The 27,665-nt window shown below is 39.3% G+C and overlaps 1 protein-coding gene across 2 annotated transcripts in view; it reads right to left on the bottom strand.

Moving 5' to 3' along the window:
* Window positions 1-27,665, bottom strand: part of LAMB4 (laminin subunit beta 4) — a 110,498-nt gene that overhangs the window by 20,694 nt on the left and 62,139 nt on the right. For both annotated transcript variants that reach the window (XM_023183105.1, XM_023183104.2), the window contains exons 19-29: window positions 27,196-27,339; window positions 25,536-25,767; window positions 24,932-25,089; window positions 22,952-23,176; window positions 21,965-22,185; window positions 17,224-17,320; window positions 15,007-15,382; window positions 11,452-11,612; window positions 8,352-8,557; window positions 6,918-7,118; window positions 2,696-2,840 (exon numbers count right to left, since the gene is read on the bottom strand). In XM_023183105.1, the coding sequence (XP_023038873.1) occupies window positions 2,696-2,840; window positions 6,918-7,118; window positions 8,352-8,557; window positions 11,452-11,612; window positions 15,007-15,382; window positions 17,224-17,320; window positions 21,965-22,185; window positions 22,952-23,176; window positions 24,932-25,089; window positions 25,536-25,767; window positions 27,196-27,339 (2,166 nt within the window). The remainder of the gene's footprint in view (window positions 1-2,695; window positions 2,841-6,917; window positions 7,119-8,351; window positions 8,558-11,451; window positions 11,613-15,006; window positions 15,383-17,223; window positions 17,321-21,964; window positions 22,186-22,951; window positions 23,177-24,931; window positions 25,090-25,535; window positions 25,768-27,195; window positions 27,340-27,665) is intronic.

The raw sequence follows: 27,665 nt of genomic DNA on the forward strand, positions 1-27,665 counted from the left end.
AAAAAAAAAAAAAAAAAAAAAAAAAAAAAAAAAAAAAAAGAGCTTCTGCACAGCAAAAGAAACTGTCAACAGAGTAAACACAACCTACAGAATGGGTGAAAATTTTTGCAAACTATGCATCTGACAGAGGTCTAATATACAGCATCTATAAGGAACTTAAATCTACAAGAAAAAAAAAACCCTTAAAAAGTGGGCAAAGGACATAAACAGATACTTTTCAAAAGAAGACATGCTTGGGGCCAACAAGTATATGAAAAAAAACTCAGCATCACTGATCATTAGAGAAACGCAAATCAAAACCACACAGAGGTACCACCTCACACCAGTCTGAATGGTGATTATTAAAAAGTCAAAAAATAACAGATGCTGATGAGATTGCAGAGAGAAAGAAACACTTGTACACTGTTGGTGGGGGTGTAAATTAGTTCAACCATTGTGGAAAACAGTGTGGCGATTCCTTAATGACCTAAAAAAAGAATTACAATTCGACCAACCAATCTCATTACTGGGTATATACCCAAAGGATTAGACATCAGTCTATCATAAACACACACTCACATGCATGTTCATTGCAGCATTATTCACAGGAGCAAAGACATGGAATCAACCTATATGCCCATCAGTGATAGACTGGATAAAGAAAATGTCGTACATATACACCATGGATACTATGCAGACATAAAAAAGAATGAGATCATGTACTTTGCCAGAACATGGATAGAGCTGGAGGCCATTATCCTTAGCAAACTAACACAGGAGCAGTAAACCAAATACCGCATGTTCTCACTTATAAATGGGAGCTAAATGATGAGAACACATGGACACATAGAGGGGAACAACACACACTGGGACCTTTTAGAAGGTGGAGGGTGAGAGGAAGGAGAGGATCTGGAGAAATAACTAATGAGTACTAAGCTTAATACCTGGGTGATGAAATAATCTGTACAACAAACCTCTGTGACTTGAGTTTACAAACCTGCATATGTGCCCCTGAACTTAAAGGTTAAAAAATAAAGTTCGAATGAAAAGTGAATTTACTTCAATCACTTATTCATTTATCAAATAGTTATTCATATTTATTATGAGATTATAGATTCAAATTTTTATATATAGAAATTTCAGGAGAAGTGATACATCCCTTTGTTGATAAGGCATTCAGATTTCAAGAAAAATATTAAGGTGGTCAAAGAAAAGCTGAATAGTATAGTCATCATGTAATGTAATGATAATTTTACTGGGGCTTCATAGCCAGGCAAAGAGGAGAAGCAAGAGGTGGGTAGAGGGCACTGCAAGGCATGAAACCTTCCTGCTCACCAGGGCTCTAGGGACACCGAGCACTAAGAAGTTTCTTGTATGAAAAAAGATTTTTCTCTATGCCTAGTTGCAATAATAGTTCTTTATGCCTTTAGTTTTAATAATCTGGACATAGATTTCTTTCAATTCCTCAAGTTAATTAAAATAAAATATTTATTAGAAATGTATTCAGTAGCAATGAAGAGTAATAAGAGGACAGGCTCTATGACCCAGCAAACTAGGTAGAAAGGAGGTCATGTAGACCCTGTTCCACCAGTTCATGCGATTAGTTTAGCAACTTTGACTTTGATGTTTGTTTTGGTGCCTTTTCAGTCCAGCCTAATCCTAGACTTGAGTCCAGTCAATACTGATTCATCCAGCTAAATCACTGAAAGTTTGCTTTTGAATAAACAAAATGTCCAGTAGACTGATTCTACATTTGTTTTTACTATTTTTGTCAAAGATAATTTCCACCTAATTTTTGTTTATCTTGAAAATAACAGCTAGAAACCGCCAATACAATTTCTAGAAACACTGAGATAGGAAAAATCAAAAAACAAAAAATCTTGGCCATAGGGGTCTCTCACACATATTAAGTAGAATAATGAAATGATTAAAGAGATTGTAATGGATGCTGCAATTGCCAATTCATGTATAAAATGTTAAATTATTGAATTTGGAAAATGGTTATGAGAAATAAAGCCTCTTCAGATTAATCATATATCTGTGTGTGTGTGTGTGTGTGTGTGTGTGTGTGTGTAGAGAGAGAGAGAGAGAGAGTAAGGTTTCAGGTCAATTTCTAGCTTCAGTACTTGATGTTTTAATCTTTACTGATTCTCTGGAGTTTAAAATGAGCCTCTCCCAAAGTAAGGCATAATGTACAATAAATCAGCTACTTTTGGTCAGCCACAGAGAACCAACAAAAGAAGACTTGGAAAATAGTCAATAATAGCTAATAATCAAATTTTTAGATGCCAACTCACTATGATATTTGATATCTAATTAAAATTCAGCATATCTTGATCTCATATCATTTCTGTCAACAAAGAAAATTACCGAATCCTGATGTTAGGGAATCTGATAGAATTGTCATGTTGAACTTTCCTTTAAAAAAAAAACATAAAATAACTTTAAACACAAAGTTCATATGTTTGGAATTTTAACTAAATTCTAGCATTTGTTACCACATTTATCTTTTACAGAAAGCTGTAATGTTTTGGCACAGAGTTGGTATTTTGAGATTATTCTCATTAAGGAATTAAAAACCAAAGGGTGTATCATTTTTCTGATTTAGGCTTGTCATTTCCAATTAATGTAATTAGGAACTGGCTATGATGTTTGACTACACATTAAAAAAGGGAAAAAAAACAAAAACTAGCCCTAATATATTTTTAAAAATTACCTAACAAAAAGTTTTTCGCTTTTTTGATGAAAAGATTGATTTTTTCTTCTTCAGAGTCACTTTGGTTTCTTGTATTTCCCAGTTTTTCCCTTAGCTGTAAGGCATTGTTTTTGGAGACTTCTGCCAGTTTACTTATATTTTTGATCTGGAATGAGAAAAACACAGTGAAGAAAACACTTAACAAAGGCATGTTCTTTGATGTTTAATTATTTAGCTGGACCAAATAAAACTGTCACTAAAAACTAAATAAAAGTCTAGATAAACCATAGATTCATTTGCAAGGAATCTTTTACAAGGTGATTATTATCTCTTCTCATTATCATGTTTTCTTAATATCATTAATTTATCTTTTAGAACATTATTGACCTAGTGCTAATGAATTTTTCTAATATAAGTCTAAAACACAAATTTTGTTTTAATGGGGCTTTAGCATTCTTTAATACCAACTTTCACAGAAATTACATAGGACTACTTACCTGCAGTGGTCATCATGTTTAATAGGTTGAGAGCATTTTCTTTTATGTAAGTTAAAATGTTACTCTTCTAAACATTCCTCAAATTCAAGTAATGTATTTTCCTTGAAAACTAACAAAAAAGCATTCCTCCTCTTAATAAATGAGCTTGAACTGAGAGTGGGCTACAAAGATAAATTCCAGACACTTTGTACTCTTGGTAGAGGAAGGATAGGAATAATAGGCTAGCAAACTAGAAGTGCAAATTCTTAACTGTGTGATCTGAGAAAGGTCATGGACTTTTTCTAGGGATTCCAACAAATTAGAGACAAAAAACCCAGAAGCAACAGGACAATATTGCCAACAAGCTGAGCTTTATTGAATAAATTAATTGTGACAGAAGTAGGGCTAATTAGGATCAAACATAATTATGAAAAAAAAAAAAATCCACTGGGCATGGTGGCTCACGCCTGTAATCCCCAGCACTTTGGGAGGCCAAGGCAGACAGATCACTTGAGGTTAGGAGTTTGAGGCCAGCCTGGCCAACATGGTGAAACCCCATCTCTACTAAAAATACCAAAATTAACCAGGCATGGTGATGCGTGCCTGTAATCCCAGCTACTGGGGAGGCTGAGGCAGGAGAATCGCTTGAATCCAGGAGGCGGAGGTTGCAGTGAGCTGAGATTGTGCCACTGCACTCCAGCCTGGGCCAGACGGAGTGAGATTCTTGTCTCAAAAAAAAAAAAAAAAAGAAAAGAAAAGAAAAGAAAAAAAGTTCCCTTTATTTCCCCACAAAAGGAGCCTACTTAATTTGAGCCAAACAGATTTTTAAGAAAATGATTTTAAATTATAGTCATTGGCAAATGATAAAACAAAAAAGTATTTACATGATTAAAAATGTGTATTTTTTTTTCAGAGTTGATACTTAATTATCTAGAACTTTCTTAGCTTTAAAATGGATAACAGTAAGAATGGATTGCAGTAAAATGAGAATTCCAGAAATAAAATAACCTAGGCACTAGCAAAGCACCAAGTGATACAGAGGAAATCTCGGTGTAGATTAGTTGATACCATATTCAGAAAGAAAGAGATCATGAAGTTACTTCACTCTTAAAACATCCCTCTGCAATCCATCTTCTGTCACAACTGACTCCTGAGAATTCTCTCACAATCTCTTCTGGCACTCTTCCTCCTTCTAATCAAGAGGAAAATAGCACACCATTTTATCAACATGACATCCCCTCTCATCGTTTTCCAATTCTTCATTTATGTGCTGATTAAGCTAGATTCTGCTAATATAGATTTCAAGGATAATTTTTTAACACTGATAGCTTAACATATTATTGATCTAATGATATTATCAAGTGGCAATCAAGACCGCTTTAAATGAGGGTGAGGTTTCTATTTTTTTGGGAATTAGCAATATAATAGTTTAAAATTACATTAAACAATTAAGGAGTGTTTTAAGCACTGGGACATAAGACCAGGATTTACATTGCTATGTTTGCTGCTGTATTCTCAACTTGTAGATGGATGCCTGGCACATAGTAGGTGGATATTTGTTAAAGCAATGAAGAACCACATGTGAATGGAAAATGATGTGGCAATACAGAATTGTGACTATGTAAGTAAAGTTTCAAAATTTATGTAGGGATATGTTCCAGATTGGCTAATCAGATGCTTGCTCAAGGATGTAGGGTGTGTGTATGTGTGTGTGTGTATCTATCTATCTATCTATCTATCTATCTATCTATCTATCTATCTATCTATCTATCTATATATCTTGGCTGTGGTTCTCACCCCATTTCCAAGCTTGGACCTCTATCCTTTACTCGATTTTGAGACCCAGATGTCCTTACATATGTTTCCTTTGTGTTCAGGAGTGGGTTTTTGTGTTTTTGTTTTTGTTTTTGTTTTAGATGGGGTATTACTGTTGTCAGCGCAGGCTGGACAATGGCGTGATCTCGGCTCACTGCAACCTCTGCCTCCTGGGTCCCAGCAATTCTCCTGCCTCAGCCTCACGAGTAGCTGGGATTACAGGCATGCACCACCACACCCGGCTAACTTTTTTTATTTTTTATTTATTTTTTATTTTTTGTAAAGATAGGGTTTCACCATGTTGACCAGGATGGTCTCGAACTCCTGACCTCAGGTGATCCACCTGCGTCAGCCTCCCAAAGTGCTGGGATTACAGGCGTGAGCCACTGCGCCTGGCCAGGAGTGGGCTTTTTTTTGCTTGCAAACAAGAATGCTTACTGATACAATATTTAACATATAGTGGTACAAAATTCAGCTCTTTAAAAGCTTTTTCTTCTTTGTCAGAGGCTCTTTGCATATTGTCAGAAAAGAAAGAGATTGGGGAGCACACCACTACCTTGTTTTCAAACCAGAGAATAAAATGCATTCTCACAAAAAAGTCTAAAGAAAACTAGGTAATTAAAAATGATGCTCATTTATAAATATGACCAGAAAAGTAAATGAAATCATTTCAAATTATTATAGATTTAATTATAAGGTACTTAAATGTTAAAACAACTTTCTCAGTCTATCAACAGGGGAATGAGTTCAAGGCACAGTTTAATTCCTATTTTTTTTTCCTAGTTTAATTCCTATTAAGCTATTTTCTAACATTAAATTCTAACATTACAATGTGTATATTTAGTAGGATTTCAAATATACCCTTATATATATTTATGAATTTATGAAAAATTATTCTTTAAGAGATCTATAGTTTTCAACCCTTTAAAAAATTTAATTATTTAAATACTTCTTTTATTATTATTATTATTATTATTATTATTATTATTATTGTAAAATAGAGATGGGGTCTCCCTATGTTTCCCAGGCAGGTCTTGAACCCCTGGGCTCAAGGAATCCTCCTGCCTTGGCCTCCCAAAGTGCTAGGATTATAGGGAGACTATAATCTGGCCTGTTTTCAAATTTTTAAGGCTTGGAGTCCTGACATTTCTATGTAGTTTTTGCTGTAAACAAACATGTCCACACGAGTCTATGACTTATGATAATATACCTTGAATTCTTTCTCTCTCTTTACACACACACATACACACTTGACCTTCGAATGACACAGGTTGGAACTGCACACCCCCACTTACATACAAATTATTTTCAATAAAACTTACATTGAGTGTGCCTACCTCTTCTGCTTTCCCTTCCACCTCCTCCACCTCTACCATTTCTGAGACAGCAAGACCAACCCCTCTTCTTCCTCCTCCTCAGCCTACTCAATGTGAAGATGATGATGAAGACCTTAATGATGATCTATTTCCTCTCAATGAATAGTAAGTATATTTTCTCTTCCTTATGATTTTTCTGATAATATTCTCTTTTCTCTAGCTTACTTTATGATTACATTATGATATATAATACATACATAAATATATATTATTGACTATTTAAGTTATGGGTAAGGTTTCCAGTCAACAGTGGGCTATTAGCAGTTAAATTTTGGGGGAATCAAAAGTTATACATAAATTTTCAGTTGTGGAGTGGAAGCCTGGTGTCCCTAAGCCCCATGTTGTTCAAGGGTTAACTGTATACATATATATAATTGGAAAATATCACCATTCACCTTTATTTCTAAATCTACATTCACATCATCTACAATTTTATCCCATATTTCCAGGCAAAAGAACACCAACTATCTAGAATCTATCTTCTCACTTGGAAGTTATATGGCAGTTTTATAAATTTCAAGCAGTCTGCTTCTTTATTGTTATAACTTTACAAATAAAGCAAGGGAAGGTATTTACCTGATTCTTCAATCCACGAACCTGTTTATCTAAATTACGAATAACAGATTTTGCTTCCTGGGCTTTTTGGAGGGCATTCGTTGAGAGGGTCAGGGAGCCATGACAGCCGACACCCCCACTGTGCCCTTCCCGGCCCATGCAGATAGCACCGCCACAGGGCAAGGGCACAACACGTGGCACATTTCCTGGATCTCCACACACCTTGCAAGAGAAATGATTTACATTAAATAGCAACTTGTTGTCAGAGCTTATTTTTGTTTGTTTTGAGACGGAGTTTCGCTCTTGTTGCCTAGACTGGAGTGCAATCGTGTGACCTTGGCTCACTGCAACGTTCATCTCCTGGGCTCAAGAGATTCTCCTGCCTCAGCCTCCCAAGTAGCTGGGATTACAGGTGCCCACTACTATGCCTGGCTAATTTTTTGTATTTTTATTAGAGATGGGGTTTCACCAGTTTGGTCAGGCTGGTCTCAAACTCCAGACCTCAGGTGATCTGCCCACCTCGGTTTCCCAGAGTGCTGAGAACACAGGCATGAGCCACCATGCATGGCCGTCAGAGCTGTAATGCCATCCAGGCTCATTGAGTGAAGGCACTGCTTTATTCATATGTTTCTTCAATAGTTGTTCATCCTTGGTACATAGTGGTAACCCATTAAACATTAAACATTTCCTAGGTAACTAAACATCTAAATTACTTATCAGTATTGTGTCAGTCTGTCATCCTTTATGTTTATGGTTTTCTGAGAAAACAGTCAAACTTATAGGAATTACACGTGAGTTTTACTTTTTAAAAAATATTTATTTATTTATTTATTTATTGAGACAGAGTCTTGCTCTCTCACCCAGGCTGGAGCACAAAGGCACCACCTCCGCTCACTGCAACCTGCACCTGCCAGGTTCAAGCGATTCTCCTGCCTCAACCTCCTGAGCAGCTGAGATTACAGGTGCATACCACTACCCCCAGCTAATTTTTGTGTTTTTTTTAGACAGGGGGTTTCACCATGTTGGTCAGGCTGGTCTCGAACTCCTGACCTTAGGTAATCTGCCTGCCTTGGCCTCCCAAAGTGGTGGGATTACAGGCATGAGCCACCATGCCCAGCCTGCACTTTTTATTCTTTTGAGAGAATTAGCCTTTTTCTTATAATGAAGCAAGAGGAGCAAATGTTCATAGCCTGTACTCTTTTAGAAATAGTAAATGATATCAAATAATCAAATCAAACCATAATCTTTACTCTTTGATCAATTCTTGAGTTAAATAAAAATAAGGCTTTTTACAGTATATAATAAATATATATTTTATATACATACATATAATTATGTATTTATAATATATAATGAAAAGAAATTTAGAATGTAAGCTAGGGAAATATCATTGAAGAGGTTCGTATATCAAGTAAAAACCACAAATGCTTTGACCTTACCATCATGAATATTTACCTTTTCATTCAATATTTGGATATCTGGTATCTTAATCTGCTTTAATTTTTCCAATGACAAGTTTCCTTTGGAGGTTAGTGTATTTAGGATGGTAAGAAAGTCATTCCTGGTATTTGCAGAGGTATTAATGGTAGAACTAGTTTCATTAATTTTCTTTTCGGCAGATGATGATATGTGATAATATTTCTTGATGTTTTCTGAGGAGTCTATGTCAATGCAAATTGAAGTAAGGTAAATTTTTTGAAAACAAATGAAATTACGTATCAGCTATTAAGATAATCATTCTATAATTTGGCTACTGTCTTGGTCTCAACTATCACTATAAAATTTCAACATCTTCCTTGAATTTGCATTTGATGGGGGAAGGATTAGCTATAGTATAATAGATATGGATAGAATAGATACACAGCATTGAGATTTAAGTCCACAGATGTGGTGTGAGTCCTGCCTTCACCCTTTACTGCCTGGGCATACCCTTGAGCAAATCAGTTCATCTCTTATATTTCGTTTCTTCCTCTGTAAATTCGTGATAATAATTTGTGAGAATTGAGATAATATGAATATATTCTGTATATATTTCCACAAATATAAGGTATTAACTATGAATACCTATATACACTCAAATATAATAAACCAACTAAATTTACTTAACCCTATAGAGCAGGAGTTGACAAACTTTTTCTCCAAAGGCCAAATAATTAACGTTTAGGCTTTGCTGGCCAAAGCATTTCTGTTCCGACTACTCACCTCTGCCATTGTAGAGTGAAAGCAGCTATAGGCAATATGGAAATAAACAGGTGAGGTTGTGTTCTACTGAAGCAGTATTTACAAAGACAGGCTGTGGGCAGGATTCATCCTGATGCTGCGGTTTCCTGAACCCTGATGTTGAGGCTGATAACAATAGCTAACAACAGCTAGTTGGGTGCTTTGTAGGTGCCTGTACTATACTTCCCATCAATTTTCTTTTTTTTTTTTTTTTTTTTTTTTTTTTTTTTGAGACGGAGTCTCGCTCTGTTGCCCAGGCTGGAGTGCAGTGGCCGGATCTCAGCTCACTGCAAGCTCCGCCTCCCTGGTTTACGCCATTCTCCTGCCTCAGCCTCCCGAGTAGCTGGGACTACAGGCGCCCGCCACCTCGCCCGGCTAGTTTTTTGTATTTTTTAGTAGAGACGGGGTTTCACCGTGTTAGCCAGGATGGTCTCGATCTCCTGACCTGGTGATCCGCCCGTCTCGGCCTCCCAAAGTGCTGGGATTACAGGCTTGAGCCACCGCGCCCGGCCTCAATTTTCTTCTTCAATCTTCACAAAACAGTGTGAAATGCATATTAGTATGATCATCTTCATTTTACAAATAAGGAAACTGAGGCTCTGTTGAGGAAAGTTATTTGCCTAAATTCTCATTGATAGTAAGAGATGAAACCAGGATGTGAATCCAGGATGTTTGACTTTAGAGCCTGTGTTCTTAAGCACTTCTCTACATTTCTATGTTTGCATTATTAACACAAATTTGTGAAAGTAATAAGGTGTGTATGATATATTTTATTGTAAATTATAGTATATTAGGGGTTTAAACTATAACTCCATATTTTAGGAACCAGAGGCCCATGGTCCTGATCTGATCTTTACTCCCTATAGAACCATAATCCAGGCAGGAGACAACCATACCTTATCTTTCAAACTTTTCTGGTTCTTACAAGACCATACTCTTAATATATCATGTTTTTCACTTATTATGAAAAAAAAGTTCCTATTACTCGGAATTCATTTATTCTTTCATTTTTATGGAAGATTTTCTCCTACCTGTGGAGATAATTCAATTGCCAGCTATTCCCTGAAGGCTTTACTAATGAACCCAGGAAGAATTCCGTTTTTGCTACTCTGTTTTTGAAGCAGCTTTAAGATGGTCTAATAGTCTTAATGCTGTTTGGGGTGGCTTATATTTTTGTCCCCTGCCCCCATTAGACAGAAATAACTCAAAGGTAGAACTTTCTGTAATGATCTGCCTGTTTCTACTGCGCAATGTCAGGCATTGGAAAAAAGCCCAGTAACTGCTGTTGGACTGCAAGTTTGAGAGGATTAGCATGGGGGCAGTTTCACTTTATTTTACCTGGCTGTCAGGTACCGCTGATGGATTCTGAGTTCTTTTAGTGGGAACTGTCTTCTAGATTAGGAATCAGAATAGATTCCTTACTCATTACATGGCATTTATTAAACAGCATCAATACATCTTTGCTAGAATTTATTTCACTAAATTTAGGCATTCCTTTAGGGAAATTAGGTGTTCCTAACTGCCTTCTATTTTTTTTCTCTTCTAGGTCAAAATCAGATAAAACACAGGAGTATATACATAGGATAACGAAAGCAGTCAAAGTTTTTTCCTGACATGGATTCATGTATATTTGCCTCTCAATTGGATGTCTTAGGTGTGAATAAACTCAGTGATGCTTCTCTCAGTAGTAACAGGTTGTCCATTTCCAAATATAACAGGGCTATCATCTTGAATAGGAGATGAGCTAATCAAAGTTTTGCTTTAGAGTTCCATTTCTCCTGCAGATTATCTTGGCTTAGGTATGGCTCACATTCAGTTTTAAGAACTATGCGATATGAGTTAAGGGCTTGTACTATGTTGCATGACTTCCACCCTTACAAAGCTCTTATGAGAAATGTTGTGGGTTTTGTTTTGTTTTGTTTTGTTTTTGCCTCACATTCCTTTGCACTTATGGTTACTGAAAATGGAGTGGCCTATACCAAGAAAGGCATATAAACATGTCTCTCTCATTTGCTTATGGCCATATTAGATTTTCTAAGTTGTTGATTACTCAAGACCCCTTACATGGGTTTGGCACTAGATTACTTTGGGTGTTAGCATTTGTTTAATATCAGACATTGTTTACTTGTTATTTTTGAGTGAATGCTATCCAGGCTCTGTGATGTTTAAAAAGTTGAAATATCCATGAACAAATAATACCTTTAATGGTTGTGTTTGCATGTTCTGAAGTGCTCAGGCACTACGGTGGTAAGCACAGGATGACTCACTAATGGAATGCACTAGGGATTTCATCAAACGTTGTGCAGACACAGTCAAAAATGCATTTTTCCCTTACCCACGATGCTTGCATTAAGGACACTGGATTGCAAATCAATTTCTTCCTGAAGATCTTCAAGTAAGAGGCCTGCTTCATTCTTTGCTCTTTCTATTGTATGTTTCAGATCTTGAAATTCATACACTGCTTTCAATTGTTCATTTAGCTGCATGATTTGTTTTCTGTCAGAGAAAATGAGGGTAAATAGTTAAGCTTGTATTATATTTGATATATTGGTGAAAAAATGCCACCAAAATCGCCCTCACTGTTAGGTATTTTTGATTTGAAGGGATTCCTTCTACTTAAGTTTTTCATTTGACTGTTTATAATCGTGTTTATGTCTCATCTCTTTCATCTTAATTCACCTTCCTGGACTATTGCAACATTCATTTAAAATATGGACAGCATACAAGGAATAGTAGAATAAAGGCTCTCAAATCGTTCCATTTGGACTGTTTATGCTCTGTCTTCCTTCGTTTTGGGTTTGAAAACATGCATTCAGACATGCTTCAATTAAATCAATCTAAGGGAGCTGGTCTACATCTGGCTTTCAACATATGATAAAACAGAACCATTTACTTAGCCTGGGGTAAAATCAGCTCTTCATTTAGAAACAATCTGCATTCAGCAAGGTTCTTTTTAGTGCAACTTCTGTTCAGGGTCTCAACTCTTACTTTCCATTAGTGACAGGGAGGTTTTCTTGCTGGTGAGTGTTCCCCTGGGTTTTTTTCCCATCACCTTCTTCTTTGATGGGGTACACCTTTGTCCTGCTTCAATTTGCTGGGTTTAGCACCTACAGTTGCTTTGAGGGGATAATGAACACATTCCTCATGATGGAGAAACTGTGCGCAAATCTCAAAGTGTACAGTTGGGGGAAGTTATAAAATGAATTTATGGGACTAATTTATCTTGGCACAACTGCAATACTTCCTTCCGTTTTCTGCTGTAACTCTCCCCTCTAATCTATAGACTCTTCCTTTAAGCTCCAATTGTCACAACTGCAATTCTTCAGGCTAACAATAATAACAATAAAAATAATGACAATTACTCTAATTGGGACTCCTTAAGCACTTACCTATGCCGGACACTATGCTAAGTGATGGGTCTTGAGTAATTCTCACAAGAATCCTATGAAATCCAGACTTTCTCTCCCTTTTTTGATGAAGAAATTGAAGCTTAGAGGAGTTTGGTAGCTTGCCCAAAGCCACACATCTACTAAGTGGATTTAAAGCAGGTGGTTTGACTTCTGAATTTATGCTCATGACACCCGGGGTTCTTTGTCCTCCTGTTCCCCTTCCACTTGTAGTTTATCCAGCAACATTTTTTTTTTAATAGAACTACACCAGGCCTGGAGAAGACAAGCACATGATAGGGCAGGCCCTGTCCAGGGTGCCCCCCAGCAAGGAAATGGCAAAGGAGCACAAAGAGGTGAGAAGATGGAGAAGGAAACACAGGCCGCTCTGTGAGGAAGTCAGGAAAGACTTCAGGGAGGAGGTGATGTTTGTGTGGCTGTTAAAGCGAAGCAGGAGTTTGGCAGGTGGGCTAGAAGGGAACAGGCCTCTGGGCTGCTGGTTGAAGAAGCTCAGCAGCCCCTGCTTTCTCCTCACTCCAGACCTGGGCTGGGCACTCCTCTTTCTTGCTCTTTCTCTCTGGCTCTGCCTGTGGCTCTTGCAGTCTCTGTCCAGAATGTCCATGGTGGATTGGCTCATTCTGCTTTCTTTGTGCTACTTTGTCTGACATTTTCCTAATGGTGCCTAACCACATGCCAGTGGTCCATGGGCCAAAGCTCATTTTTCTTTGGGCTATACAGTAGGGCTTCTTACAAGTGCTATTGGATTAGCTGTATACATTTTGAAGTGGGGATAGTTCAGTAAAAATAGGGATATCTGATATCTCTTGAAAATTGAGGAGATCTGTTAACATAGGGGTCCAGATCCTGCAATGCAGAAGAAGTTTTATTGCTTCTTTGTTTTTAGAGACAGGGTGCCATTCTGTCACCCAGACTGGAGTGCAGTGGCACAATCATAGTTCACTGCAGCCTTGAACTCCTGGGCTCACGTGATCCTTTTGCTATGTAGCCCAGGCTGGTCTTGAACTCCTGGCCTCAAGTGATCCTACTGCCGCAGCCTCCCAAAGTGCTGGGATTACAGGCGAGAGCCACTGTGCCCAGCCCAGAAGTCTTTAGAGAGGTATAGGTGTGCCTGTTGTCACCTGCCAGCTTGACCCTGGCCATGTGGCCTCCCTGGGCCCTGTTGTTGCATTTATGATGCGGTGACCCTTTCCCTGAACTACCTAGGTGGGTAATACCTTCTTCCTTGTGCACCTTTTAAGCAATTATCATATATTTCTGGGATATTTCCCGATATGTAATGAGTGACCTTATATTTACACTTGTGTTATATATGACATAAGCCTCTGCAGCTTCAACTATTCCTTAATCCAGGAACTTTTCTTGGGGAGGAAGGATATTTTGCTAGATGGGCACATTTTTGGGGTTTCTTAGCAGACTGTGTGCTTCTATGGGGGTAGAAACTATACCCAATTCATCCTGGTTTTGCCCATAACAGGTTGGCAAACTTTGCCTTAGGAAGCATAGCATCTCTGTCATAACTACTCAACTCTGCCATTCTGGAGAGTGCAGTCACAGAGGAGGGGTAAATAAATGGGTGTGGCTGTGCTCCAAGGAAACTTTATTTACATAAACAAAGGCTGTGTAAGATTCCACCTGTGGGCTGTAGTTTGCTGAGCCGTGGCCCAAAACTATCAACATAATCTCAACAAATGGTTAAATTTTTTAAAAGATTCAGTAATATGTAATAAAAATGAGCTTGCCTTTTCGAAAAATGAAAATACTTGGTATAAGACTTCATATTACTGTATAGGCATCTAAACAACTGAAGAACTTGGGAAGATTTGGTAAATTTTCCCTAGGTGTATCATTGAAACAAATATATGTTGTTTCTGAAACCACCATAACTACCATACTTCCAATTTTATATCTTTCAGCTTTACTGAGTTTGGGCTTCCCCATTAGTGACTGTCTTTTTGTTACAACCAATGGCATCTGGAAAAATCACTTATAATCCTAACTAGGTGAGAAAAAAGTAGACAAACATGATTACCAGCTTTTTTTTTTTTTTTTTTTTTTGAGACAGAGTTTCACTCTTGTTGCCCAGGCTGGAGTGCAATGCTGCAATCTTGGGTCACTGCAACCTTCGCCTCCAGGGTTCAAGCGATTCTCCTGCCTCAGCCTCCTGAGTAGCTGGGATTACAGGCACCTGCCACCCCGCCTGGCTAATAGTTGTATTTTTAGTAGAGACGGGGTTTCTCCATGTTGGCCAGGCTGGTCTAGAACTCCTGACCTCAAGTGATCCACCCGCCTCAGCCTCCCAAAGTGCTGGGATTACAAGCATGAGCTACAGGGCCCGGCCCAGCCTGGCTATTAACTGAAAAACTATCAGTCCCCTAAAGTCAACATAGGTACATTTCTAAATTGAAGGTTGAGGATGTTAAAGCTTGGCGGGAGTTAAGGCAAATCAGGAGTTTGGCTGTCTGTTACTTGAGCATAAATCTTACCTAACAGAGTCATGATAATCCTTGACTTTTAAGAATTTCCCAGATGGGAAAACAGGATGTTTCAAAATCCTTTCTATTTCAGACACGTTCTCTCTGAGGCCTTTGAAGTCTGTCTTACAGACAGGCAGGGTCTCCCTTTTATCTTCCATGTTAGCAGCCAGTCTCATTAACCCTTGCACCGCTGTGGAGAGGGAAGAAATGGTGTGGTCCCATTGATCAAAGCACAAGTGACATTGAAGACAAGTAGGGAATTCCTGGCTGTGACCCCGGGCACAGCGATCACATCTCTGGCCGCTGACACCCTCCCGGCAGCGGCACATGCCTGTGTCTGGATCACAGATGGGCTTCTGCGTACCCGCCCTGTTGCAATCACATGCTAAAAAGGAAAAGAGAAGGAGCAGAGAATGTCACTGGGTCTTTTGTTGATGACTAGCTCAAGAATCAGGTCTTTTCCTGAGAATCTTCCCAACTCACACTTCTAAGATGAATATTTAAAGCCAATATAATTTCAGAGATCTGTGCAATAGCCATTATAAGACAGCATGGCTCTCTATATTCCACTAACAAATCAGTTTACTATTTCAATTTGGCAAATATCAGATGTTTTTATTGTGTGAGTGCAAGCGTCTACAAGTGGGATCCTCATCTATTTGAGTAAGAAGTGTGATTTAATGATGGACACATGGTAGTAACTCTGCTGCTACAGCCTCGGAGGGTGGTGTATCGAGATTCTCTAAGAAGTCCCATGGTCACACTTCTTCTGAGTAAAGCCCAGCTTGAGTGTGCTGACCATGCTGTCTTCCATTACTTAAGGAAAACAATTTCATTTGCCAAAAAAGAGAGGAAATTAAATTCATTTTGTCTTAATTTAAAAAAAACTGACTCCACACAGTACTTTATTTGAGTAGGTTTCTGATCAAGCCTGAAGATAGAGGATAGGGAGATCTACTGATCTTACTGCAATCTCCAAAAGATTAGGGAATCACTAGCCTATGTTTTTGGACTAACTGCAAGGAACAAGTAATTTAAAAATGCATTTGAGGCTGGGTGTGGTGGCTCATACCTGTAATCCCAGCACTTTGGGAGGCTAAGGTGGGTGGATTGTTTGAGCCCAGGAGTTCCAGACCAGCATGAGCAACATGGTGAAACCCTATCTCTACAAAAAATACAAAAATTAGACAGGTGTGGTGGCATACACATGTATTCCCAGCTCTCTGGAGGCTGAGGTGGGAGGATCACTTGAGCCCAGGGAGGTTAAAGCTGCAATGAGCTGTGCTCATGCCACTACACTCCAGCACAGGCAACAGAGTGAGACCCTGTCTCAAAAAAAAAAAAAAAAAAGGCATTTGTTAGTTTGAGTAAAAATGATGCCAATTACAAATAAAAACTAGTTAACATACTAGGCTCTTCAGCTAGATAACATCTGTCCAGCACATTGGCCTTGGTCCAGAGGCTTAGCAGGTATCCCTTGGGGGGCAGTGTCATGTCACTTCATCACCCGGAGGCCATTCCCCCTTGTTAGCCACTCTTCCCCAGGAGCTTTAGTGGGGTTTGTGGCCTGACTTGATTATTTGCAGTTTCCTCTACTGCTTCTCTATAAAAGATGAAAGCATTTTTATGAAATAAGATTATCAAAACAGTAGAGGGACACAGAGAAAGAGGCTCTAAGGTAGATTTTCCAAGAGCCAAAGTTTCACCCTGGGTTTTAACCCAGCAATTCCACTTAGAAAACTGAATAAGCGGGGCCCAGAGAAAATCATTCAGAATGTGCATTTGAATGGGGCAAGGGAATGAGCAATGCTTTTTAGCCACAAGGGCACATTTATAAAGGAATGGAGAGGAGGAAAGCGTTGCCATGTGTGGCTATGTATCGCTGACCAGGGTGATGAGCCCACGATACCTGACATTTCTCTGGATTTTCTTCTTTTGGAAGCTGATTGTTCCATTTGTAATAAGTTTGAGGAATTTTAAGACAGGCTACGAATTTTAATATAGGCTACATTTTTAACATAGGAGGAAAATAATCTTTTTGCAGGGCTATAGGAAGATTATTTTCAAAATGTAGAATTAAACTTTGTGAATTTTCTAAGTCCACCTTATTAAAAGCAACCAAAAAAAAAAAAAAAAAAGAAATTTAAAATTCAGTTGATTCATAGCATGTCCATGGTAGGGCCAGGCTGACTGTATGAATGAGTTTTTAGAATTCCCAATACTTACGAATGCATCGCCCAGGTGGATCACCATAATAATTTTCCTGGCACTCACTGCAATGTTTCCCGCCGTAGCCTAATTTACATGGACACTGGCCTGTAAGCTGTGAGAACAGTCATGGGTGAGGAATTGACAAGCTTTATGGTCTAAAAAAATAATGCATTTTAATAGGAAACATTTTCCCCTCTGGTGATTTAGAACATACAGCTGTGCAAAGGCGGAGGAAGGATGATTCCCATGGCCAGCAGCCACCCCCGACAATACCAAGGATCAGGAGTTGATATGCTTTGGCCTAAAGCTCCTGAATATATCGCCTGCTTCCAGCTGTTCAAGGACAGGTGGCCCAAACTGGGAAACATACACAGATGTAAATGAAAACAAAACACATAATGAGAAACGGGCCAGATTCTTTTCCTCAACTGTTATGGGAGTTCCTCTGTAAGTGAGTGAGGCCAAAGACCTGGTCTAACATTCATCAGTTAATGTGTCAAGTAATGTTTTCATTATGGAATGTATGATGTAGTTTTTACCAACTGGATTAGCGTTTTGCTCAAGAAAACATCTTTTTTTTGTACTTCAGGCTTAATGATTTAATGAGAGTTACTTAACTGTGTTTTTCAGAGAGGGCTGAACTTTTCTTTACCCTCCCAACTGAACTCTAGACCAGCTTTTCTGAAAACTGAGGACGTTGGAAAATTAACAGGAGAAAATACAAAAGCAAATCACTATTGTTGTAGTCCTAAATTAGCTGCTTAAACAACAACTCCATAAGTTTCCCGTGAATAAGTGGCTGGATTCATAGAGTGACTGAATCTGCTATGTTTCTTTTTCTTTTTCTTTCTTTTTTTTTTTTGAGACTGAATCTCACTCTGTTCCCCAGGCTGGAAGGCAGTGGCACAATCTCAGCTCACTGCAACCTCTGCCTCCCAGGTTTAAGCGATTACTTCCACCTCAACCTCCCGAGTAGCTGGGACCACAGGCATGCACCACCATACCCAGCAATTTTTTGTATTTTTAGTACAGACGAGGTTTTACCATGTTGGCCAGGCTGGTCTCGAACTCCTGACCTCAAGTGACACCCCTGCCTCAGCCTCCCAAAGTGGGATTACAGGTGTGGGCCACCATGCCTGGCCTGGATCTGCCAAGTTTCAATATCTTTGGAGTTCCTGCCAGCTTCTGCTCAAATGTAAGGAGTTATGTGGTGCTCGTTGCCCCGAGGCCTATTGTACTGCTGATTGCCCCTGATTATTAGGCAGTGCTTTCTTATACCAAAGTAGAATCTGCCTCCTTTTAACTTGTTCCCATTGTTCTGTGTCCTTACAAAATTGCACAAAACAGTTTGCAATTGCCTCTTTCCCCTTACAGTCCTTCTCCCAACTAGAGATGGCCATTCCAACCTGTCTTGGCTTCTTTTCTTCAGGTTGATCACCCCTAAATCTCTCTAGCCTTCGTCACAGAATAGCATAGTTCTGTCCATTATCTTGGTTGTCTCCCTTTGGGCACATACTAGTCTGTCAATATAATGTTTAAAATATGGTGCTCAGAACTGACAACAATGCTCCTGGCACCATCGGGCCAGTAGAGCAGATAATGGGACGGTAACTGTCCTCAACCTGGGCACAGCACCCCCCTATTCCAGCCTGTCCAGGCGTCGCTTCTTTGGCAGCCCTGCCACGCTGCTTGCTCACTGGAAGCCTGCACGCAATGAAAATCCTCAGATTTTTCTCACAAGAGCTGGTGCCAAGTTCTTATTCCCACCCTGTATTTATGCAAGGGATTTAAAAAACCCAGTTGCAAAACTTTACTTTTACCCTGTTAACATTTCATCTCCTTGTTTCCAGCCTGCATGACAGCCTACTGGGATATCTTGTTCTGTCTTTATCATATTAGCTTATGGCTTTGTAATATCTGCAAATTTGAGAAGCATGTTTCTCCAGCTCCATCTAAAGTGTTGATGAAAATATTGGATGGCACATTTGGATCTCTCTGTGGGAATGCACCAGGAGCCACCTCTTGGCTAACACGGAGACATCTATCAGTAGTTGTTTAAACAGCTGGGAATCTAAATGTCCACATGTCTTCCCTGCACTCCAGTGAACATGTTTCTTGATTGCAGAGACCAGTGTTCCCCCAAGGGATCCCCTATGCACCAAAGAACCCAAAGGACCCTTGTCATGAGGGGCTTCCTTGTTAAACCAATACCATCTATCTTTCAGTTTCATAGGCTGCCTTGGAACTGTGGTCTTTACTGAATGCTGCTACAAATATGCTTCCCAAAAGGTCTAAGAAACTTGCCATATAGCGTAGTCTTGAGCACTAGGAGTCCCTCAAGAATTGGGAAGCCAGGTGGTCACGTGGAGATGTACCACTTTATTCTATGGTTGGTGGCTGCAGGTGTGGGGAACGGAGGGGAGCTTATAAAACAGGCACGCCCGTCCAGTGTCCAGATCTTGGTTTCTAACACCATTCTCTAGTAAAGGAATCAGTGTTCCTTAGATAAATAGCTGATTCTAGGACTAGGGCAGAGAATACATAAGATGAGCCTGGAACATTTTGCAGTGCCAGAAAGTAAGGAATGCTTTTAAAAACTCTACAGTATTGGCCTATGTCAAAGGGACACAGGAGCCACTGAGAGATCTTCCAGTGACCAAAGCTGGAACAATTTGAACTATAAAATAAAGTAGTGTTGGACTATCCCCAAAAGTATAAATATCCATGAGTCCATGCTGATATAAATAAACGGTCGAATGAATGAATAAACGTAAGACAACAGACAAATCTCCAGTGCAGAAGAATTCCAATGATTCGTGGAGATACTCTGTCTTTGAGGAGGAAAAGCATAGCTCCCTACTCCTTAAGTAGTTGTACATAGTGACTTCCTTCCATAGAGCACAGTAGAAAAAGGAGGAAAAAGAGTAACTTGATGATATAACAACCTGACAAACACTGCTTCAGCCAGGTAACCAAAATTCACATTAACAGTGATAAGTCATGTTAATAATATGTACCCTTAACAGGATGTGATGAGAGTGGCACTTGACCTCTCTGGTGTTTTCAGAACCTATAAACCCAGTCTAATCATGAGAAGCATATCAGATAAATTTGAATTGAGCGACATTCTACAAAATAAGGAAGGCCTGAGAAACTATCGCAGCCAAGAGGAGCCTAAGGAAATAAGATGACTAAATATAATGTGTTCTGAATGGACTCCTGGAACAGGAAAAGGACATTAGCTAAAAATTAAGGAAAGCTGACTAAATTTGTTAGCAATAATGTATCCATATTGATTAATAGTGACAAATGTTATTAAATTAATATAAGGTGTTAATAATAGAAGAAACTGTGTATGGGGTTTATTTTCTCTGTTCTATCTTTACAACTTCACAAATGTATTCTAAAAAGCTTATTTTTAAAAAGGTATGTTGTGGGGGCTGGGTGTCGTGGCTCATGCCTGTAATCCCAACACTCTGGGAGGCTGAGGTGGGCGGATCACTTAAGATCAGGAGTTTGACACCAGCCTGGCCAACGTGGTGAAACCCTGTCTCTACTAAGAATACAAAAATTAGCAGGGCATGGTGGCGGGCGCCTGTAATCCCAGCTACTCAGGAAGCTGAGGCAGGAGAATTGCTTGAACCCAGGAGGCGGAGGTTGTAGTGAGCCAAAATCATGACATTGCACTCAGGCCTAGGCCACAGAGCAAGACTCTTGTCTCAAAAAAAAAAAAAAAAAAAAGATACGGTGTTTTTGTGGGTTGGTGGATGAGGATTGGAGAGAAAGGAAAAGAAGAGAAGGAAAAACACATTCTCCATATAAGTACTACCTTCAAAAGATTTGACCTTTGAATAATATGTTGAATAGTGGAGCTGAAATAGGAGGTGAGCCATGCTTACTAATTGAAAAGACTCCAGTTACTTAAATTTGCATTTTCATTCCAATTAAATCCTGATCCCTATATTGTGAATTTGGCTTTTTCTAACATTTCTTGTCATTGTTTTTACCCTTTTCCCCCTAAACTCTATTAATGTGAAAATCATTTCAAAGAATAGATTAAGCCAAAAGACAAAAACCAAAACAACTGCCAAAAAAACTAAGCATGATATTAACAAATAGTTTTTTTCCCACAGGTAATGTTATCCTCATTAAAAATTCTGTGCTCATTGGTTTATTGACTGAAAAATCACACATGCATCTATCTATGTCGTATTAGTTGTATATGAAACATTGAAGATTTGCTCCTGGTACACATGCCTACATTCTTAAGACATGATTGATGCCAGTCTGGAAGTCAAGAAGACTTCTTATTTTACCCATATGTAAAGCAATTGGTGAGCAATAGGAAACAACAGCTCAGTTTTTTAAATGGACTTGTGGGTTTTGAAGGTATCTGTTTATTTTCATTCTGATTAATAATCTCTTCTGATTAACTATTTCTTAGGTCTTCCCTATGATTACACGTATGAAATAGTGAAAGGTGAGGTTGACGTCTGTGTTCCATTGTGTATGAATTCTGACTTCTTCAGTCACAGAGAGAAAACTGAAATAGGCGAAGCTGAACTTTGAGATGTTCATTCTCTTTTTTTGGTTTTCATTCCTTGATAGAGGCTGACTCCATCCCCTGTAAGGCCAATCCTGTTTAAATGCACGAATTAACAACAGTACATAAAAGAAACTTCTTTACACATTTAGAAACCATGTCTCACTATCAATCCTTACTCTGAGTGTACTAGTAAGTTTTAAAGTATCTTGCCTGGTCACAGTGGCTACTTTGAGAGGTCCTAGGGTCACAGTCACATGACTGACATCCTCTGCCACGGATCAGATTCCAGTATCCATCAGCACAACGATCACAGGCCAGGCCTGTGACATTCGGCAGACAAGGGCATGCACCAGTGACAGGGTCACAGAGGCAAGCTCCCCCACCAGGGCCACACTCCGCGGGATTCACGCCAGAAGCATGGCAGGAGCATCCTGGGATGATAAAACCATCATCAGAGGTAAATTCAATGATAAATCTGGCATTTAGCAAACCATACAAAGAGCATTTTAGACCTGGATGTATCATTTCTCCAAGGGGCTCAAAGAACAAACACCTTATAATCGTAAATAATTTACCGAAGAATCTAAGCAGGTTGAACACATTTAATGGTTTCCGATCTCCCCAAATGGCAAGTTCATGTGGTGGAACTTGTGCCAAGAGCTCACAGTTAGGATGCCTAAAAATCTTATTTTTCCCTCAAGCCACTCACCAAAGTTCCATTTATTTAAATGACTTGAAAACAATGGTTCACTTATACATACAGTCACTTGATGAGTTTGTTACAATGCAGATTCCTGGGCTTCACTCCCAGAGATTCTGACTCAGTGGGTCTGAAGTACAGCCTAGGAATTTGCATGTTAATACACCTCACCTCCCCACTGCTCTGGCACTGGTGAACTGTGGACTAAACTCTGAGAAACAACGCTTTGAATCCACGAGGACAGGTATTTCAGGCAACAGACACAAAAGGCAAACTAACAACACTAGTGAGAACATTGTGGCTGCATCTGAGAATACTAATGGTTGCACTGCACTAATTTCTGTTGATGAGTTCAGTACAACAGCCCTGTCACCCAGTGGGTACTGCTTTTGCCTGCTGAGACTGGCCTAACTGAAATGAGCATGGGAGAGATGACAACACACTTACAAGCTGTCACTCAGCTGACACATTTCGCCCCGGGAGTTTTGCAGACTTACTTCTGCAGGTCTGATTGAGGGCTGATCCATAGTGACCTGGTTTGCAGAGCTGGCAGTTTGCACCCTGAGTGTTGTGCAAACATCGAAGGCACTCCCCTGTTACCCGGCTGCAGGACTCTGGATCGGTTACATCTATATTGTTGTTACAGGGACATGGTTGGCAAGGTGCTCCTGAAATTCTTGGATTTCCATAGAAACCAGGAGAGCATTCTCCACACTGAGTACCTGAAAGACAGGGGGAGGAAAAGTAATGGGGTGAGGTGTCAGTGTTGGAAGAGAGGAGGAGATCAATGTCCTAAATAGAAAACTATTGGGCTCCTCAAGGAATAATGAGAAATCCCACATTCGGGGTGAATAAGGAAAAGTGTTCTAAGTGAAACAAAACCTTCACTTTCATTATTATTCATTTAGAGAACAAAATAATTATTTGGCACTCAAAAGTGTTTGGTGGAGAATGGATTCCAGGCTTTCTTCAAATACCATGGAGCTGTGGGCTCAGGATTTCTAGATCCTTATATAATCAGCATCACACTAGCGTGCCCCAGGACCCAAGACTAATCTCAGCCCCTGTTCTCCTAGGGCAACCCACTCTCAGGTGATCCTAGAGGTGAACTAAGGTGCAAATAAAGCGGGCCTGAAGGGAAAGTCCCAAACAGCAATAGCCGTCACTTCTAGAAGTGAAGATGAGCAAGAGCAGTTTTCATGACATATGAGCCCTTGAGGGTGTTTCTATTAAGCAGTCTGGAGGAACCACTTTTCTCTTCAACACTCTTTACCCTTGCAACCATGAGATGACTGCAGCTTTTTAGGTGCCCAAACTGTGGCTCCACTCTCTACATTTTGGTTCATCCCACTTGGAAATGTTCATTTAGCCCAAACGTGGTCTCAGTTCTTAAAAACTGACCAAACACACCAAACTGTGCATGGAAAAGAGGCTGCAAGGGAAGAGGTGAGAATTAACTGTTGACCTTAGATGTAACAAACGAGGGGAAAATCAGGCATGTAATTTATTATCATGATGGTAATTATCATTAATATTGCCATATGTTCTACATATCATTAAATCAAATAGACTTCACAAGTTATCTTCTTGTTTGTAGTAAACATTCACACTCATGTTTAAATACCTTTTTTTTTTTTCAATTTAGAGAGAGGGTCTTGCTCTGTTGCACAGGCCCCAGGCTGGAGTGTAGTGGCATAATCAGAGCTCACTGTAACCATGAACTCCTGGGCTCAAGCGATCCTCTTGCCTCAGTCTCCCCAGTACCTAGGACTACAGATGCAATCCATCATGTCTAGCTAATTTTTAAAATTTCTTTGTGGAGACAGGGTCTTGCTTTGTGGCCCAGGCTGGTCTTGAATTCCTGGCCTCAAGTAATCCTCCCTCACCCACTTCCCAGCCTTCCAAAGTACTGGGATTACAGGTGTAAGCCACTGTGCCTAGCCCTCTTAAAGTCTTTAACATTTTTAATTGTGCAAGAGATGCATGTTTTGAATTAAGATTTATGTGATGTCTGTAGAATGCCCAAATATTGTTTCAAGATATCTGAAAAAATTAGTAATGTCTATGAAATATCAAATTGAATATTTGAAATTATGCAAAGAAGCATTTGACTAATTCCATTTATTTTTTAGTTGCTTGTTATATATAGTATATATGCTACTTTATCACATTTATATCTTACTTAACATATGATAATTTTATTTTAAATAAATTAATTGATTTGATCTCATTTGGTCAATTAATTTTCTAGAACATTACTTGCAAACAATTATAGCTCAGTGGCCAATGAGTTTTAATTGTCATTGGTTTGTGAATCATTCAAATTCTTTGTTCAATAAACAGCAATTTATCACATTGTGTCTTCTTACCATTTCTGCACCACTTGTCCAAGATAGATAAGTCATGAATATATGATATTTTACAGATTATAATGTGGGATAAAGAGAAAAAATTGCATCAAGCACTATACCACATACCCGTATAACCTTGAAGACAATTGCAGATTACATCTGAGCTCCACAGATTCTGATAACAGGAATGGGCAAAATACTGATTGCTTGAGGGATCATCTGGACATAGGCAAGGACGACAGGGCTGTCCTGAAGAAGGATTTCCATAGTAACCATCAATACACCTGTCAAGACAATTTCCTTTCACCAAAATGTTCCCAGGAAAAGATCACATTAGCCAATGAGGATTTGCTATGCTTTAAAACAGTGCAACTCTGAAAACTGAATATTTTAGAAGACGTTCATTTGCTCTGCAAAACGACTTTTGGTTTTAAATCAAAAGTCTCAAGGTATGGTCAATGAAACTCTATGTAATAGCACTCGATTTACATGTCACATTTAAGGAACATAGAAAGTAACATGCCAGGCAAATGTGTGTTATTGATTTAATCCAACATTTTCTGGCTCGTAAGATGATTTTGAAGGGTGAGAAAACAATGATCTCCCTCACCTTTAACAGTCCTCCCTCCCGCACTTAAATATTGTTGAGTCTCTACTCAATGGACCTCCATTAGGAGACTGGAACAAAGTATCAAAAACCTGAAAATTAAAGTGCATATGAATTCCATACTTTCCACAGTTTCTGCCAGTTGTAAAGCCTCCACAATTGAAGCATGACCCCGTCTCAGGATCACAAAGTTCAGCAAACCCATTACAAGGGCAAGGGCGGCAGCTGGGAAATCCAAAGTAGCCTGCCAGGCAGCGATCACAGCGGCGGCCAGACACCTCTCCATGGCAGGGGCACTGTCCTGTTACTAGGTCACACACAGTGTCCTTTGATCCTTGAGGATGGCAGTGACATGCTGGATAAAGCAAAGAGAAGTATGTTGGGGCGGGGATGAGTGGTGTGTGGTGGTGAAAGAGTTACAGTTCTGGTGTCGCATTTCCTGTCCCAAGCCAGGTGAACCAAGTAAGAATGTAACGTGCTTAGGACAGAGCTTATAATGAGTTCCAGGTAAACGTTAAATAACAACTCACTGAGTCACTGGATAAACAGTATGTTGCGAACAATTGGGTCTTTGAACATTTGTTGTTTATACAGAGAAACCAAACAAGTAACATGTTTTTAACGACTTAAACTTTCATATATCTTAGGTATATTAATAAAACCTCTAATATTAATATTATAGTTTTAATATAGTATATATAAATACTATACTATAATAATGGTATAGTATTAATATAACCTCTAGATTATAAACCATGTAAGAATCCATCTTAACACGGTCAGAGTTTTCTTTTTCCTAGACAAGATGGGAGAGGCCCAATCCTTTTCTGATAAATTGTTGAATCCCTTGAGTCAATCTTCCCTGTGCCAAAATGTGATGCCAGTTTATTTGACAGGGTGGCGCATGGAAGAAATGTTTGTTCCTTTGTCTAGATCCCTTTGTGTATCTCAGGCATTTTGTAACTTTTTTTTAAAAGAAAAGAAAAGAAAAGAAAAGAAAGCAATGATGGGTCCAGTGATGGGCTGGGTAGGCGGCCACGCCCAAGCAGTGCCCAGGAAGGGGAACCATCTCTCTGAATTATGACGGAAAAGATATGTTTCCCTACTTGGAAAGGAAATTAACCTACCTGTAGGTTTTCATGGTTCCTAAGGTAGGAATCTGAGGGAACAGTATTTTCACTAATGATTTACACTGTGAAGAGAGAACTATGTACCTGAACATTATAGCCATGAGAGCCGGATTGCCAGCTGCGGATGAAGCCCCATCTAAACCCTTATCAACGAGTGACTTATGAACTGAGTTACAAGGCTGTTTGCAAACCTCGCATCAGAAAGGGTGATACCCTCATTGGGAGAAGTCTTGTCTGTGGTGGCAGCATTGTCCATTTCTTGACTCCCCAGTCGTATCATTGTTTTAGCCTTTCCAGCCACTGGGCTCGTGAGCTAGATTCTCAAGCTGGCTTTGCCAGCTCCCTTCATAGTGCTCCACATTTTACCTTAACCATCCATTTGATACAGACTGCAAACTTCCAGAGGCACGGACTATGCCTTGTTCATTACTCTCAGTTCCTAATGCAGCTCTGCCTACAGTCAGGGCCCATTGATGAATGGATGAATGAAGTGTAGCAAAAAAATGTTCAGTATATTTTATCTACATAGATAGTCTGAATAATGTAGTCAAGTTTCCAATCTCCTCCCTTTAAAAACTCCCCCATGACTTTGCCTGCTGTCAAAATGTCAAGACTGTGAGCAAGTGTTTCCCCTGGTGTGTTTTGCTACGTACGGTGACAGCCATGATGCCCCAAACCATAGCTTCCGGTTGAGCACCTATCACAGCAGCGCCCGACCACAAGAGGTTTACACTGGCACTGGCCTCCAAGTCGGCTGCAGCTGGATCCGACTGAGCCGTGGGGGTGACACTTGCAGGCTGCAAGGAACAAAGGAAGGGAGGTAGAAATGAATGAAGAGGCAGAGCTGTAGTTTCCCTCTCCCTCATTAAAGACCTCTTTAACACTCAACTCCCTCATCTGTTAAACAGGGATAATATAAGATCTGCCTTGTGGGACTGTTGTATGGATAAAAGGAAATAAGGTCTGTGAAGTACTTAGAACAGTGCTGGTACATAGGGTGCTCAATAAACATTACTTAACAAGTTAACAGACTTAAAATTGGTTTTAAATAATTATTCTAATGTAATTAATACTATTGGCAGTTTTTTTTTTTTTTTTTTTTTTTTTTTTTTTTTTTTTTTTT

Source organism: Piliocolobus tephrosceles, chromosome 8 (assembly GCF_002776525.5).
Source record: "Piliocolobus tephrosceles isolate RC106 chromosome 8, ASM277652v3, whole genome shotgun sequence".
Taxonomy (NCBI): Eukaryota; Metazoa; Chordata; class Mammalia; order Primates; family Cercopithecidae; genus Piliocolobus; species Piliocolobus tephrosceles.